We start from the raw sequence: 18,503 nt of genomic DNA, 5'->3' as shown, positions 1-18,503 counted from the left end.
TAAAAGACTATAATTCCAATGTTTGTGTTTGCGTGTCATGGAAATGTAAGGTATACATTATAAGAATTTCTCTGTTTAGAATTTGAATATGTCAAGAAGCAACTTTGAGCTGATCGGCAGCCTGAACTGTACGAGTACGTCCCATGTAGGATTTGGTGAAATTTCAGTATTTAGATGCTCAACCCCATGTTCAGACTATAAACTTCCACAAAAAAATTATGGGCATTGTCCACCTGAGTAACTTTGAGCCTGTTGGGTGGATCTCAATGCTAGTATGTCCGTAGAACTTTGTTATTTAAAGAAGTTCAAAAGCTTATCTTCGCACGGGGATCATCCCCACGGCGAGGAGCAACTTTGAACTTAATGAATTCGATAATATGGGTGCCCAAAGCATTTCTGGAATCCAGTTCCAACTCTTGATCTGCTCTGAATCGTCGTGCGCATTGCTTTGCACAAAACAGAGTTCATTTCCACAATCAACAACAAGGTTAAAACCACCATTAATTCCATTTTACAAAACAGGTGGCGAACGGCTAACCTAGTGTACAGAAGACTAGTCCTATTTTCCTTGGCCACGTCCTTCTTGCCCTGGCCCAGGGCCGGCTCTGGTTATTTGGCTACATCCCGATGTTATATGTTGTGTCCGACTATCAATCAGACGCCTTCATCTTCCGAGGCCTCTTGCCCTGGGTTGGTGAGGGGGGTGCATCAAATCTTCCAGTGGCCTAGCAAGAACGAATGGACGATTTTTATCAGTCACAGATGACAAATGTAAGATGTAAGGGGCAAACTGAAGCCACCTATAACATATACTCCCTCCGTCCCATAATGTAAGATGTTTGTTGATACTAGTGTAGTGTTAAAAAACGTCTTCCATTATGGGACGGAGGGAGTAGATCTTTATACACGTAAAAAAAGATGAGGTCCCTCGTTTCCTACTGAAATCTGGACTGATCAAAATGTAGATAATCAAAGGAACCCGCAGTGCACCAGGGATGCAACATTGTAAAAATTCAACACTAATTATTGATTGCATTGATTGCAAACAAAATGATGATCAAAACTAAGTTATGGCCTCCACCTTAATAATGGAAGACCTAACATACTTATTCACTTCATTTTGTGTACCAGCAGGTTCTGATAAAGCCAATTCAAGATATTACTACCTGCCTATGCGTCCTACCAAGCCTTGCACGTAACTATAGTAAAACAAAACTACGGCATCAGTAGATCATTAAAGTTACTGTATACGCTCAGACTAGATCTTGCCCACGTGCGTACAAAGTCGAGACGCTAAAGATACATGCTGCATCAAAGACGACATATACCACATACCAAAGAAAAAATAAAACAAAGTATAAACATCAAGGAGAAAATGAAAGAAAAAACAAACCTTCCTCTTGTGGTCCCGTTTGACTGCTCTCTCACCTGAAGTAACATGCAAAATATTTACAGACATATAACCCGTCATCAGTTCCAAGAGAACAGAAGAGTGTAAGATGAAATGGTCTGCCTTAAATTACCTCCAAACCCAGCCATATCAGGGACAAAGGGTCGATCAATATCTCTATTAGAACGCTGCAAAAATAAACACCGAAATGTTATTATTAGCTAAAAGCAATTAATGTTTGGCAGGGCATTGGCATTTGGCACCGGCAGCAAAATTATTAAAGAAATGATAAGAATTCCCCTTCTATCTCTGCCAGAACTTTCCACTAGCTACATGGTACCTACATAGTACTCCCTCCGTCCCGAAAAACATGTCGCGAGGGCAATTTTTCAAAAAAAACCTCCAGTTTCTCCCGACCAAACCCGCACTCCTCGTCGTCCTCCTCCGACAGAATCCCCAGCTGAGCTGCTCCCGGCCGCCGTCGGTTCCCCGCTCCCCCACCGGAGCTGCCCTGCTCCCCACCGTCGCGGCTCCCCTGCTCCCCCGCTCCCTCACCGCAGCTTCCTCCTGCTCTGCCGCCGCAGCTGCCGCTCACCTGCCTCCCCAAGCTCCCCCCTTTCCTCATAAAAATCTTCGATTTTCCCAGCTACTGCCACGCTCTGCTCCGGCTGCGTAGGAACCGGCGTCAATGAGCCCGCAGGCGCTGGATCCTGACCACCACCAACAATCTAAAGGTCGATGAGGCCTGGAGGCGTAGGATTTGCGAGCGTGGAAGACGACGGCGGCGGCGACGAGACAGCTCCACTAGGAATACAACGGCGGTGGCTTCTTTGTTGTTTCTGTGGTGGAAGACCCACGCCTACGACACCGCGGCAGGGGGGAAATCCCCTGCTCCCCCGCTCCCTCGCCGCAGCTGCCTCCTGCTCCGCCAACGCCACCGCGGCGGACGATGAGATGCCCTGCTGGCTCCCAACGGCGATGTCAACCTCGACGGCGCGAGCTTCTGCTCGGGGGACGGCGTGGTTCAGCGACGACGAGATCTTCCTCACCAAATCGCCGACCAAATCGTCGAGGAGAGCAAGTTCCTCATCCACCGCACCGCCACCTCCTCTGCTCTCGTCCTTCCAGGTTCGGTTGGGTTCAGTTCGTGCAGGAGCAGGAGCACGCAGAATCCTCCAAATTGTCGCTTCCTAGAAGCTCAAGATGGTGTTGTTCCCAATTTGTGCAGGTCAGGAGAGCAGCAACGCACACGCAGCGCAGATTTGTGCGTCTTCTCCATGCAATCTTGTTTACTTAATCTTCAGCCTGGGCCATCTCTGTCACCAACGCCTACAACCTGGGTATGAACCTCTCTTCTCTACTTCATCTTTACTGAATGTGCGTATTCTCTGAACCACTTATTCTTTGTCTACTGAATTTTAGTGAATGTGAGATGTACTCCTGTAAACTGAGATGTGCTTTTGTAAAGTGTGTTGTCAACTTGTGAATTTTAGTGAATGTGAGTGAAAGTTACTCCACAATGTGAGTAAAAATGTTGGGCTCCTCTCATTCTTTTCCTCAATTCAGTATTGTTGTGTAGAAATTGATTCAAAAATTCAGTACTCCTAGGCCAAGAGAGAGATTATGTTAAAAATTCAGTTAAGCAGGCATGGTAAAATTGAGTTGGAAAATCAAAATAAGTGAATGGATACTGCTTGAGTTGGAAAATCAGTGTAAATCTACTGTAAAAATTCAGTACTCCTACACTTAGAGATTATGTTAAAAATTCAGTTAAGCAGGCATGGTACTCTTATTTTGGAGTAAAAACTCAGTTTAAAATTCAGTTAAAAGTCCAGTTTTAGAGCTTGGCTCCTGATCTGACTATAAAGTGTAATGCAAGCTTATTGCTAGCAAGTTTAAAATTCAGTAAACACATGATTCAGTGCACACTTAATACACATGACCTGCTTGTGCTTGTGACTGACTTGGACACATGATTCAGACACACATGTATTCAGACACACATAGCAGGTCTGAAACTCCTAGGAAATCATTTGCATATTGTCAACCTACTGTGAAATGAGTAATAGCTACATCTTCCAGGATAGTAGTGTGGGCCTCCTAATTAGTTGTAAACCAAAGCACTTAGACATTTTCAATCATGAGTAAATCAGAAACTAGTCTCAGCTTGAGTATTGATCTTGTGCATTTTCCTTTCTTTTCAGTGAACTAGTCTCAACTTGAGTCCTGGTCTACTGTAACTTTTCTTTAAAAGTTGTTTAATTGACAAATCATTTTAAATGGTGTGCCCAGGTTTCAGTGAACTAGTCTCAGCTTGAAATTTGGTTCAGTTAACTCCATACAAGGGTCTCTTTTTGGTTAACAGTTTGGAGTATAGATTAACTGAAACCTGACATTTTAACTGAATTTTACCTTCTTCCTTCCTTAGGAACATGAGCTCTGGCGGCAACACAAAGAATTCAGTAAACACTATTTTTGCAGAATTGTTTTTTTTAGGAATTAGTGACAGTGGGAGAGGCTCCCACTGACTTTGTATTACTCACAACATAACAGTTACAAGTGTGTTACAATGGGTTTTAGGCCCCCCGGCCGTAAGGGTTGCAGAAACAAAAACTAGCGGTCCAAACTTACAATGAAATCAGAGAGAAAAGGATACTTTTTTTTTTTTGCAGAATTGTTGTTGTCAGTTAACTGAAACTACAGCACATTCCAATCAATTGGCTGCAGTAAAGAACTGAAGAGATGGTATGATAACAACTGCTCTATTTGTTCTATCTAATCTGTTCTTTTCTATTTAAGAAAAATATAAGCATGCATTTACCAGTAGGCGAGATCATCTAGCTACTTTGTAGTGTTATTATTGTCTAAATAGGAACATTTTACCTCATTAAAAGTACAGCCATCTCCAAAACTACAACACATTTAGCTACTGAACATTTACCTGGTGAGATGTTTAGTCATGCATCCTAATTCAGACGCTGTTGTGTGTTTAAGTAATCTGTCAGAAGTGTTTATTTCCACGCATGCATTATCAAATTGGCTGTGAGCCGTAAGGTGGAATGCTTAGTATTTTTGCTCATACAGGAAACTTGCTCAGTTCGATTAATTCAGCTCCAATGGCGGTATCTGTAAGACATGGAAATGTGCAATTTTTCTGTATGTGCTCTCATATTTTTGCTCATGCGTGCTTTTTTCAGTTAGTTTTTCCCACATTTTGGAAAGAACCATGCACAAAGGAAACAAACACTTCATCTGATGGTGTACCTTCTTAAGCTAGCAGTACTCTGATGGAGTACCTTCTTCAGAGGGCAAATAGCACCAGCAGCAGCAGTCACGGCGGCAGTCAACAGCAACAACAGAGGAGCAGTAGCATCAACACGAATCAGCAACAGCAGCACAGGCAGAGGAGCAGTAGCATCAACACGGGAAGAGGAGCAGGAGCAGCACGGGAGCTCCACCGGCGGCAGGGGAGAAACAGAGGAGAAACAAGATGCAGCAGCACGGGCTAGCACCACAGGCGGGCACGCAGGCAGAGAAGGAGCACCACGGCGGCGCGTGGGAGCTCGACGGGGACTCACGGGAGACCACGGAGGACGCGTGCGAGCTGCTGTCCACGACGGATCGTGGAGGCCGGCTCTGGACTCGCGGGAGCACGAGGAGGACTCGCGGGAGCTCGAGTACGATGAGAGGGAGCTCCTGCTCCACCAGATCGTGGTGGCAAATTCCAGCGACACCCGCAGGTAATCGCCGCGGGAGGGGATCGCGGCGGCGCAGGTCTGGGCGGCGGCGGCGGAGCAAGTACTTGGCGACGGCGGCAGCGTTGAAGGTACGTGGTGACGGAGGCGGAACACTTCCTGGTGGGCGGCAATCACGCAGCTTGGCGGCGCCGGCCCCTGGAGACGCACGGGCGACGGCGGAGGAAGACGACGGGGGTGGAGGGACTTGTTTGTGATTGTTTTGAAACTACGAGGGCTTTTTTATAAAATTGGCAATGATCTATGCCTGCGACGTGTTTTTCGGGACGGAGGGAGTAGTTAATATATATGATGGATTATCACACACATCTTAGTCTTTGGATATTGTACAATTAAACTTCTGTTAGTATCGCTTTGCACCGCTTTGTTAAGACTTCAGCAAGCCCTATAATATAAGTACTTCTATTCACGAGTTGCCTTTTGCATTTATAAAAAGCTTGTCATGGTACTTCTTTTGTGGAATTTAGTACAGATGATTTATCACATCAGATGTCTTCCACACAGAACAGAGAGAAAAAAGGGTAGTTATCCATTCTGCATGTACCTTAGGTGTGGTCGGTGCCTCTGTGAATGAACTTTCTCTGTTTGCTAAAACTTCAGCCTCTTTATTTTGTAGCTACAGAAGATGAGGAAGAAAACAAATTGTTAGTTGAAAGGAGGGTACTTAACCACATAAATACGCTGCCAGATGTTGCCTCTTTTCTCCTTTCTTTTAATAGTGTTTTAAACAGGCACTTCCAAAAAATCAGTTCATAGATGAAGGATAGATATTTTTCGACGTAAAATGTCTAAAGCATCTGGGAGCTTACCTGCTTCTGTATGTTAAGCAGTGTGAGTATCTCATTCCGTAACTCAAGATGTTCGGCACAAACTGCTTTTGTTGGGACCTTAGGCTTCAAATTTACCTACAAAAAGGTTACAGTCGCAGCATAAGTTCATTGCAAAACTTGGTAATTAGACCTAAAACACAATTGAAGCCTAATGTGTTGGTGCATGTCAAGGGCAGGCTGGTGTCAAGAAAACAAACCCCAAGATCTTGTAGAGTTTGATCCACCCTTTTAATCATTCTAATGCCAGCTGAAGCAGTTACTGCTTGAACCATTTGATCAAGTGCATGGGTTCTCAAATACACTTTAAGCTGAAAGAGTAGGTAAAGTTAGTCAAATTCATCTAAAAAGAAAAGTATGCAGATAGATATCATTCTTCATTTGGTCAATAGACACTTTCATTCAACAAGATAGCAAGACAACATGGCATAATTAACCTAGACTACTCCCTCCGTCCGGAATTAACTGTCACTGAAATGAGTGTATCTACACACTAAAACATGTCTAGATACACTCATTTCAGCGACAGTTAATTCCGGACGGAGGTTGTACTTGTGATGTGTTTACACAGTGAAAGAACAACACTTTCCCTTGCAACAAACAAAGCTCAACTATGAAAGCGGGCATACATTTTTTAATGTAATGACCAGAAAACACAATTAGAGATCACTTAGATCCCACAAATCCAGCATGATATAAGCAAGACATAAGAAAACATAATTTGAAATTAAAGAAGATACCAACTGCAAACCAACTGCAACTACAAATGTCAGCGCAACAGCTAAATATACAAATCAAAAGAAACTGCTTAAGCAACCAAAAGTTTCAGAGTTACCATCCGCAGTGTATCAGGTATGGAGGTATTCGCTGCTGCAGCTGGATGTGTAGCAGCTGAAGATGGAAGATTGTTGCTCAAGGGAGATACACCGTCAGCAGGAACCGCAGCATTAGGGATGCTCGTCGGTGCTCCGGCTTCTTCCACATTCTGCATACAAATCTTGAACCATTAACCAGACAGAGCAAACAACCTAATCTCTTAAGAATTAACTATCACAAAATATCGAGGTTAGTCAGTAAGCAATGATATCACGTCCACACTTCCACACGACCTGGAACATCAAAAGGTTAAAATGCCACCTGCTTGACGAAATTATGAATATCTGAAAGATTTGCCATTAGTGATTTTATACACTGAAAATATCCTACAAGTTACCATTCAAATGTTCTTGCTCAAGAGTTAAGAAGATTACTTTAATGATAAGAAATATGGAATCCAATGTACTGATTTACTCACTTTATTAGCAGCACGAGATTCCATAATGCGTTTTGCTTCTGCTAAAACCTGAAAAGGGAACAGTTGGGTATCACATACGTGACTTGGAATCTTGAGGATGGCAGACATCATAAATCAAATAATCACAATATCATTGCAGGAGATTTCTAACCTCGGCATCCTTTCGTTCTTGCTGTTTTGTTTGGGAGAAGAGTGCAGACAATGCACGTTTTCTCTCGGTCTCATGAGCAGCATTGAAGGTTTCCTAAGAAACACAATTGAACATATGTGGGTACAGCAAAATCTATACAATAACATTGATGTAATTACTTTTAGGTAGGGAAGAGAATCAACTTATACCTTCACAAGAGGGTTTCCAGCAACTTCATCGAATGATCGAGCTCTTGCAATTAGAAGGGCCCTAGTAACTGTGATCAAGAAGACACAATAGCTACATCACAGTAAACTCACAACAATACATAGATTGAATTGCTGGAGATACAATTAGACTGATCATACATGCTAGCTTTACTAATTAATAATTACATGTAGGACCCTTTCCCGACCCTGCGCAAGCGGGAGCTACATGCACCGGGCTGCCCTTTTTAGTTATATATGCTAAATAAAAAGTCATGACAGCACTTGACCTCTCATAATAATGTTATACATACTCCCTCCGTCCCAAAATAAGTGTCGCTGGTTTAGGTACAAATTTAGTACAAAGTTGTACTAAATCAGCGACACTTTTTTTTGGGATGGAGGGACATAGAAAGAAAGACATGCACACATAGGAGTGTGGATGCATAACAGGCCAAATGCCAGCGAATGATTAACAACCTTTATACACTAATTTAGCGGAAAAAGGTCAGAAGTTACAAGAGCATATTGTTTAAAGGATCTATTATATAAACTAGACAACTAGTTATTCGATTGTTCCATATATTGAATGGCAAAACAGATTGAACAATCCTAAGTAACTCAGTGTTGTTTGCTTTTGAGCATGTAATATGCATGTATAAACATTAAAGTAGGAATCGGAGACCTTTGCCAGGTGTGTTTTATCTGAACATAAAGATGTACAAATTTAGAAGTACCTGAATAATAACGGCTCTTTAGATCTTCCACGCTGCGAGCAGTTGGAAACCTATCTGCTATTACTATGAAACGAAGGTCAAAGCGCTGACATAATTCAAATAGCTGGTCTGTTTCTTCTCTGCTCCATGTCTGAAACAAGCACATCAAACGTTCTACTTAAAAACAACAAATTATGAACAAAAACGTACTATGGAAACTGAATGCAACACCCTAAATGATCAAAAGGTTTGTCTATGCCAGAAATGACTGCAAATGGACAAACAGTAACACATGCTCCTGAAATTGTTATGTTAAGGCAGACTGATAACTCGATAACATACACAGGTCAGGGCAAAACATAATTGAGCAATTTTAAAGCTGCCCAACACTCTGATTATTCCATCCAAGAGCTCAAAAGATATTATAAGTTAGAACTGATAAGCACCAAGAGGCCATGCCCCACTAATTAAGACTTGTTTACTGGCACCTTCAAATAGCTGACCACAAAAGTTTCAACGGCAAATAGAAAAGTTTCAAGTTGTTTCAAATCTTTGAACTAAACAGAATTACATCTCGTACTGGCAATAATTGTTTATAAGCATTAAGTGACACTAAAAGCTCGGCGCAAATCAGCACAATGTTCCGATTGTAAAAATAAAAGTGAGAATTAACAACCGAGCTTACATAATTTTACAGTAAACAGTACCTACAGGTTCAGTTAAATATTTCTCGTACTCCTCATCGGTGTATTTAAGAACATCCACCTTCTGCAAAAGAAAGCGACAAACAAAAAAGTAAGCCCACAATATTGTAAGAGAACATTTCTTGCTTGATGATGTAACTAACACAATATACTCACCGTGTTATATTTTGCAAAGTCATAATCACCAGTTGGTGGAACATTATTTACAACTCTAACCTGAAACAAAAGGGTCAGAAATACTGTGAGTCAGCAAGTTGGTCATACTAAATGTTTTAAGATGTACACAACATTAGTGAAGCGTCCAAGACAGACCCAGTGGTAAAGTTGCAGATTGTCAGTTCGTGCAGATGACGTGAAAGGTAGCCACTGCCATGCTACCTGCGCAAGTAATTGATATTCTCAAGTTAAACCACATACAGCAGTCCATTGGTCCCAACAGCATTCTACAGATACAAGTGACGAACTGGACACTTCATGCTTGGAATTCATGTTATGCATAAAGCCAATAGTATCATTAGAACTAGGTTTGCAGAAACTATTACGGTGTCCCATGCAGTGATAACGATATAAAGTTGCTGACCAGAGCACATAACATTTTAATGATCTGAATTAAAGGAACAATCAACAGGAAACAAATTCTAAGCTAAAATAAGAAAGGACAGCATATAAGACTAGTCATGTTGTGCATTCTGAAGTTCAAAACAAGTTGAATTATCCTGCTACATGATACTAGACTTACCCTTACACAACTATTTAATAACACTAACTGCACAAATTTAGATCACTAGCATAGATGAAAGCAACACAGAAGGTCGGCAGTTCTACAAAAACAGAAGTCAGGCTGTGGTTCATAGAGTAATTACACAAGAAATACCCAGTTTGAGATCAAAATGCTTCATCAAGTGGTGGTGCATGTCATATGCATTATATTTCTACGATTGGGTGGCACGAAAAGCCTTTGCTGGCGACCATCCAGATGATACAAATACAATGCACCCGATGCAATATAGTCCGATAGCAAAGTGCTGGTTTGACCGCCAACTCAAAACAGCAATTAATTGTACATTGAATCAGTTAACATTTCGCATGTACTCCTAGTTCAACTCCGCAGGTAATGACACACTCTGGATGCCAAGTTTCTCAAATGCACAAATAGTAATGTATGGAAATCTGAGTTCAAATGCTACAGCAGTAACCAGAAATTTCAACAGGTAGCTGAAGCCCGAAGAGTTGCTCGCCCACCTTCTCCTTCTCGACAGCAGGCCGGCGCTTCAGGTGCGAGGCCTCGATGGTCGGCATGAGCGGCGCCATTCCGACCCCTCCGGTGAGCGCGTACACCTAGATCCGCGCAACAGGCATTAGCATCGGAAGAACAACCAAACGCGCGGCGGAGAGCGGGGAGGGAGACGAAGGGCGGTACCTCGCGCGAGACGCCATCGGGCTTGCGCTGCGGCTCCTTGGGCGGCCGCGACTTCTTCTCCTGGGCGGACGGGAAGGAGGTCTTCTGGAGCCCGAGGATGTCCTTCGCGTCCATGGAGGATGGCCGGAGGAGGACGGGGACGCCGGTGGATGGAGCTAGGGTTAGGGTTCGGACGGTCTTCCTACCGCGACATGGGGGGTGTCTCGAGCTCTCGCGAGGGGAAACGGATGCCGGGTTGGGGAAGACAGTGGTTAGCGGGCCGGAAAAAACTCGATCCAGACCCGGTAGGCGGAGCTGTCCGGATCTGGCCCAGGAGATCACTTCCCGACCCTTTGCTTGTCGGAAAATTGATTGATCGTTGGAAATTACTCCCTCTGTTCACTTTTGTAAGTCGTCTAAGACAGCTAAAATTGAACTGTTTTAGGTGTTGTCTTAAATGTCTAAAACGTCTTACAAAAGTGAACGGAGGGAGTATTATTTTTTGAGTTTGCCTTTTTTTTCCAGGGTAAATGGAGTTTTTATTGCATGTTCATAGAGTTACAGTCCAGAGGCTACAAGTGCTCAATACATGGTGAAACCAAGCTCAACCACACGGTGGTAGCTCACTCAGATCGGCTATAATTAGCCAACCGATCGGCAACTCTATTTTGAGTACGACTAGTTTTCTGAGGATAAAACTCCCTATTACCAGCAAGATCCTTAATCTCTATAACTAACTGGCTATGCGCCGAACGAACCAAAGCATCATTTGACAGATTTGACAGAACTTCTGAAGAATTCGACAGCAATACCACTGGAAGATTAGAGTGTTGAATCGACAACGCCATGTCTTGCATGAGAACTCGTGCATGCATGCATGAAATCAACACATGTGATGTGCTTTCCTCTTCCACTCCGCACAACGGGCATGTTGACGGTGTAGAAAGGTGCATGTGGCGGGCGACAGGGCGAACCCTAGCCGCCGCGGCACCATCCCTCTTTCCCACCTCCTCTCCTCCTCGCCGCTGCCGGGCGAAGCCCGGTCGGCGTCGGCGGCGGGGGGGGGGGGGTCTTTTGGCCCTCCTCCCCTGTTGCTCGCGGCGCGGACGCCATAGCTTGGCAGGGGCGCATCCCTCGCGCGGGGCGGCGCGGCGGCGACCCGGGCGGCCGTGCTGGTGGCGCGGCCTGCCGGTGGAGCGGCGGCGGCGGCGCGGATGGATGGGCGGCTGGCGAGGCGGAGATGGCGGGGGTCGGCTCCTGCTGCGGGCGTTTCGGTCCAGATCCCCTTGTCGGTCGGCTCGGGCTGCGGCAGCATGGGCCGGAGGGCGCACTGCCTTGGCGGACTGCTACTCCGGTGAGGCTGAGGAGCCGCCTGTTGTTGTTGCCTGGCGGCGGGCGGGGCTCCGGGGGCGACTCGCCTGGTGGCGGCGGTGGTACAACTCCGACCACGGGCTGCAGCGGGCGGGGCCCGGTGGACCCCTTCTCTTCGGGCCATGGCTCGACCTCCTTCTCCTCTCGGTCGGGGTCAGAGGCGGGCTGGTGCTGGTGGAGGTGGGGGCGTGCCGGCCGGATCTGATGCGAATTTTCCGGCAGGCGGAGCGGGTTGGGCAGCGGCCGGGCGTGGCCGCTGCTCCGGCCGTGGGCGGCGGCATGGGACGGTCTCGGTGATGGCCTCCCGGTGTTGGGGCGGCTCCACGGTAGCTCGACGGATCTGTTCGCGGCAGCGGCCGGCTTCTCCGGCATCGGCTCGTCTGCAGTCGGGCCGTTTCAACCTTCACCCCATCTCCTCGTCGCCTGGGCGTTTCTCCCATCAATGGGTTGGTCCTCTCCTAGCTGCGGTCTGCCGCTTGTCTCGCGCCCCGGTGCTGCATGACTGAGCTCGTCCCGCGCCCAATGCAGCAGGATCAAGCTCGTCTCGTGCACGGTGCAGCAGGACTGACCTCGTCCCCCTCTCGATGCAGCAGGACCGAGCTCGTCTCGCGCTCGGGGCTGCAGGACGGGTCGGTGGATGCCAGTTTTGGCCGACCTATTGGGTCTCGACGCTGGGGGGCGTCCAGGAGGGCGAAAGGTGGTGACCTTTCCGCTCGTATCTTTCGTTGGGGTGCGATGGGTCTCGGGTGAGGTGGTGTCGAGGTCTTGGATGCTGGGACGGCGGCCCTGGTGGTGGTAGCGCGGTGCTCGTGGGCAGAGCCCGTGCCTTGGTGCTGCCCGGTCTCCATGGTCGTGTAGGCGGCGTGGTTGCCGGGGTGTGGCGTTCGGTGGCAGTGAGTGTTGGCCGAGGTGAAAATATGTTCTATCTTCGGATGGACCGGCGGCGGTGAAGATCGTTCCCTTCTTGAAGGCGTCGTCGCGATTATCATTGCCCGTCATGTGGCTCCGGGGGAAACTCTGATCCTTGGATCGGGCGGTAGCGGCGCGCCGGTGTCGTGCCCTTCTTGAAGGCGCCGCCTTGAAGTGCATGGTTCGTCATATGTAGCTTCATCTCTGTGTGGTAGTGCTAGGGGTGGTGTTGCTGCGCTCAGCACCTTTGGATCCTGCCCTGGGTGTGTGCGTGTGTTGCGGTGGCGTGGCGTGTGTTTGTACTGGATGCTTGTTGATTAGTGCTTTATTTATAAAGCGGGGCGAAAGACTTTTTTGGTAGAAAGGTGCGTGTACCTCTTGCATTGTGGTGTTGCTAGCGTCCTGGTCATCACCTTCCAAGCGGTGGTCTTCATTTTCTGAGGAACAACCGACTTCCAGACACGGTTCCATAGTGTATGATTATCATCCGGATTAGTGCTTGAGGCACCAGCGTTGTAGGTCATATTATTATTGAAGGAAATATGCCTAGAGGCAATGATAAAGTTATTATTTATTTTCTTATTTCATGATAAATGTTTATTATTCATGCTAGAATTATATTAACCGGAAACATAATACATGTGTGAATACATAGACAAACATAATGTCACTAGTATGCCTCTACTTGACTAGCTCGTTAATCAAAGGTGGTTAAGTTTCCTAACCATAGACATGAGTTGTCATTTGATTAACGGGATCACATCATTAGGAGAATGATGTGATTGACTTGACCCATTCTGTTAGCTTAGCACTTGATCGTTTAGTATGTTGTTATTGCTTTCTTCATGACTTATACATGTTCCTATGACTATGAGATTATGCAACTCCCGTTTACCGGAGGAACACTTTTTGTGCTACCAAACGTCACAACGTAACTGGGTGATTATAAAGGTGCTCTACAGGTGTCTCCGAAGGTACTTGTTGAGTTGGCGTATTTCCAGATTAGGATTTGTCACTCCGATTGTCGGAGAGGTATCTCTGGGCCCTCTCGGTAATGCACATCACTATAAGCCTTGCAAGCAATGTAACTAATGAGTTAGTTGCGGGATGATGCATTACATAATGAGTAAAGAGACTTGTCGCTAACGGATTGATCTAGGTATTGAGATACCGACGATCGAATCTCGGGCAAGTAACATACCGATGACAAAGGGAACAATGTATGTTGTTATGCGGTTTGACCGATAAATATCTTCGTAGAGTATGTGGGAGCCAATGTGAGCATCTAGGTTCCGCTATTGGTTATTGACCGGAGATGTGTCTCGGTCATGTCTACATAGTTCTCGAACTCGTAGGGTCCGCACGCTTAACGTTCAGTGAGGATTTATATTATGAGTTATGTGTTTTTGATGTACCGAAGGTAGTTCGGAGTCCCGGATGAGATTGGGGACATGAAGAGGAGTCTCGAAATGGTCGAGACGTAAAGATCGATATATTGGACGACTATATTCGGACATCGGAAAGGTTCCGAGTGATTCAGGTATTTATCGGAGTACCGGAGAGTTACGGTAATTCGCCGGGGAGTATATGGGCCTTATTGGGCTTTAGGGGAAAGAGAGAGGGGAGGCCGCGCGCCCCCCCAAGGCCTAGTCCGAATTGGACTAGGGGAGGGGCGGCGCCCCCTCCTTCCTTCTCTTCTCTCTTCCCTTTCCTTGACTCCTACTCCTAGTACATGGAAGGGGGGAATCCTACTCCCGGTGGGAGTAGGACTCCCAGGGCGCACCATAGTTGAGGGCCAGCCCTCCCCCTCCTCTACTCCTTTATATACGGGGGAGGGGGACACCCCATGGACACACAAGTTGATCTATTGTTCTCTCCCAGCAGTGTGCGATGCCCCCTCCACCATATTCCACCTTGTTCATATCGTAGCGGTGCTTAGGCGAAGCCCTGCGACGGTAGCAACATCATCACCGTCATCACGCCGTCGTGCTGACGGAACTTTCTCGTGAAGCTCTGCTGGATCGGAGTTCGTGGGACGTCATCGAGCTGAACGTGCGCTGAACTTGGAGGTGCCGTACGTTCGGTACTTGGATCGGTCGGATTGTGAAGACGTACGACTACATCAACCGCATTGTGCTAACGCTTCCGCTTTCGATCTATGAGGGTACGTGGATGACACTCTCCTCTCTCATTGCTATGCATCACCATGATCTTGCGTGTGTGTAGGATTTTTTTAAAAAAATTACTACGTTCCCCAACAGTGGCATCCGAGCCAGGTTTATGCGTAGATGTTATATGCATGAGTAGAACACAAGTGAGTTGTGGGTGATACAAGTCATACTGCTTACCAACATGTCATACTTTGGTTCAGCGGTATTGTTGGATGAAGTGGCCTGGACCGAAATTATGTGTACGCTTACGCAAGACTAGTTCTACCGACGTGCTTTGCACACAGGTGGCTGGCGGGTGTCAGTTTCTCCAACTTTAGTTGAACCGAGTGTGGCTACGCCCGGTCCTTGCGAAGGTTAAAACAACACTAACTTGACGAAATATCGTTCTGGTTTTGATGCGTAGGTAAGAATGGTTCTTGCTCAGCCCGTAGCAGCCACGTAAAACTTGCAACAACAAAGTAGAGGACGTCTAACTTGTTTTTGCAGCGCATGTTGTGATGTGATATGGTCAAGACATGATGAGATATAAGTTGTTGTATAAGATGATCATGTTTTGTTGAAGTTATCGGCAACTGTCAAAAGCCTCAGGGTTGTCTCTTTATTGCATAAGATGCAAGCGCCAAATAATTGCTTTACTTTATTGCTATGCGATAGCAATAGTTGCAAGAGCAATAGTTGGTGAGACGACCATGTGACGACACATTGATATAGATCAAGATGATGAAGATCATGGTGTCATGCCGGTGACGATGGAGATCAGGACGATGCTTTGAAGATGGAGATCAAAGGCACAAGATGATGATGGCCATATCATATCACTTATATTGATTGCATCTTATTCTGCTTTGATTGATGGTAGCATTATAAGATGATCTCTCACTAAATTTCAAGGTATAAGTGTTCTCCTTGAGTATGCACCGTTGCGAAAGTTCTTCGTGCCGAGACACCACATGATGATCGGGTGTGATAAGCTCTACGTTCAAATACAACGGGTGTAAGACAGTTTTGCACATGCTAAATACTCAGGTTAAACTTGACGAGCCTAGCATATGCAGATATGGCCTTGGAACACTGAGATCGTAAGGTCGAGCGTGAATCATATAGTAGATATGATCAACATAGTGATGTTTACCATTGAAAACTACTCCATCTCACGTGATGATCGGACATGGTTTAGTTGATTTGGATCACGTGATCACTTAGATGATTAGAGGGATGTCTATCTAAGTGGGAGTTCTTAAGTAATATGATTAATTGAACTTTAATTTATCATGAACTTAGTCCTGATAGTATTTTGCAAATAATGTTGTAGATCAATAGGTCGTGTTGTTGCTTCCCTATGTTTTATATGTGTTCCTAGAGAAAACTAAGTTGAAAGATGATAGTAGCAATGATGCGGACTGGGTCCGTGATCTGAGGTTTATCCTCATTGTTGCACACAAGAATTATGTCCTTGATGCATCGCTAGGTGACAGACCTATTGCAAGAGCAGATGCAGATGTTATGAATGTTTGACTAGCTCAATATGATGACTACTTGATAGTTTAGTGCACCATGCTTAATGGCTTAGAATCGGGACTTCAAAGACGTTTTGAACATCATGGACCATCACTACAAAAAAATACACTTCCGTGATGATATGTGTTTGTCACAGTAGGTCGCGTTTTCTGTCATGCATGTACATCCATGACAAATTTATGACAGAATCAAGATAGTCATACCTGTGCTATCGTAGAAGTGTTCCATGACATTACCAAAATTATCATCACGGAAGTGTCCACTTCCATGACGATAAATCACGTGTCACAGAAGTGCTTTCGTCAAGGGTGACCGACACGTGGCATCCACCATAACGGAACGCCGTTAAGCTATCGGGTTGGGTTTTGGATCCGATAACCCGTTAACAGCCCCGACCAATGGGGATTTTCCACGTGTAAAATCATCATTGGCTGGAGGAAACACGTGTCAGCTCATCGTTGGGACAGATGTCATCCACTCATTGGACAGAAAGCGCCTATGATACGTCGACACGTGGCACGACCCATCGAGTTTAAATGGGCCGGCCCAACTAAGGGCCCACAAGATTTTGCGGACCATAATGGGCCGACCCAGCTAAACGCCCACGAGGTTTTGCGGACCATAATGGGCTGGCCCAGCTAAAGGCCCACAAGATTTCGCGGCCCATAATGGGCCGGCCCAGGTAAAGGCCCACAAGATTTTTGTGTGCCATAATGGGCCGGCCCAGGTAAAGGCCCACAAAATTCTTGCGGATCATAATGGGCCGGCCCAGCTAAAGGCCCACGAGATTTCGCCGACACTAATGGGCCGGCCCAGCTGTAGGCCCACAAGATTTTGAGGACCCTAGTAGGCCGAGTGAGGGAGTTCCGGACTAGGGGGTGTCCGGATAGCCGAACTATCATCATCGGCCGGACTCCAAGACTATGAAGATACAAGATTGAAGACTTCGTCCCGTGTCCGTATGGGACTTTCCTTGGCGTGGAAGGCAAGCTTGGCGATACGGATATGTAGATTTCCTACCATTGTAACCGACTCTGTGTAACCCTAGCCCTCTCCGGTGTCTATATAAACCGGATGGCTTTAGTCCATAGGACGAAAAACAATCATACCATAGGCTAGCTTCTAGGGTTTAGCCTCCTTGATCTCGTGGTAGATCCACTCTTGTAACACACATCGTCAATATTAATCAAGTAGGACGTAGGGTTTTACCTCCATCAAGAGGGCCCGAACCTGGGTAAAACATCGTGTCCCTTGTCTCCTGTTACCATCCGCCTAGACGCACAGTTCGAGACCCCCTACCCGAGATCCGCCGGTTTTGACACCGATATTGGTGCTTTCATTGAGAGTTCCTCTGTGTCGTCACTGATAGGCTCGATGGCTTCTTCGATCATCATCAATGACGCAGTCCAGGATGAGACCTTTCTCCCCGGACAGATCTTCATATTCGGCGGCTTTGCATTGCGGGCCAATTCGCTTGGCCATCTGGAGCAGATCGAAAGCTACGCCCCTGGCCGTCAGGTCAGATTTGGAAGTTTGAACTTCACGGCTGACATCCGCGGGGACTTGATCCTCGATGGATTCGAGCCACAGCCGAGCGTGCTGCACTGTCACGACGGGCATGATTTAGCTCTGCAGCCGGACAGTACCCTGGAGGCCGCACCCGAACCCGCTCTGATCTTTAAATCGGAGCCTGCTGCGCAGATCGAGGACGGATGGCTAGACACCGCCTTGGGAGCTGCAACCTCTACGGCGATAGAGCCGAACACTGACATTGTCCCTCATAAGGCTCGTGACTCCGAGGCGCCGGACTCCTCGCCGGACTCCGAACCTCCCGTGCCCCCTCTGATCGAATCTGATTGGGCGCCGATCATGGAGTTCACAGCAGCGGACATCTTTCAACACTCACCTTTCGGCGACATCTTGAGTTCGCTAAAGTGTCTCTTGTTATCAGGAGAGCCTTGGCCGGACTGCGGTCAGGACGGTTGGGATGCGGACGATGAAGAAATTCAAAGCCCACCCACCACCCACTTGGTAGCCACTGTCGACGATCTAACCGACATGCTAGACTACGACTCCGAGGACATCGACGGTATGGACGATGATGCCGGAGACG

The 18,503-nt window shown here is 46.5% G+C and overlaps 1 protein-coding gene across 1 annotated transcript; it reads right to left on the bottom strand.

The window, feature by feature from the left end:
• Window positions 1–257: 257 nt before the first annotated feature.
• On the bottom strand, window positions 258–10,733 carry LOC123142747 (SWR1-complex protein 4). Its single transcript, XM_044561517.1, has 16 exons — window positions 10,443–10,733; window positions 10,265–10,360; window positions 9,335–9,400; window positions 9,179–9,238; window positions 9,030–9,086; window positions 8,340–8,469; window positions 7,606–7,673; window positions 7,418–7,510; window positions 7,267–7,314; window positions 6,808–6,957; window positions 6,173–6,283; window positions 5,955–6,050; window positions 5,690–5,761; window positions 1,524–1,578; window positions 1,394–1,428; window positions 258–725 (listed from the first exon to the last, which is right to left on the bottom strand). The coding sequence occupies exons 1-16, from the start codon at window positions 10,554–10,556 to the stop codon at window positions 651–653; spliced, it is 1,326 nt and encodes a 441-aa protein (XP_044417452.1). The 5' UTR covers window positions 10,557–10,733; the 3' UTR covers window positions 258–650.
• Window positions 10,734–18,503: the final 7,770 nt, after the last annotated feature.

The sequence above is a fragment of the Triticum aestivum genome, chromosome 1B (genome assembly GCF_018294505.1).
Source record: "Triticum aestivum cultivar Chinese Spring chromosome 1B, IWGSC CS RefSeq v2.1, whole genome shotgun sequence".
Taxonomy (NCBI): domain Eukaryota; kingdom Viridiplantae; phylum Streptophyta; class Magnoliopsida; order Poales; family Poaceae; genus Triticum; species Triticum aestivum.
This window is presented reverse-complemented; position numbering and strand designations above follow the sequence as displayed.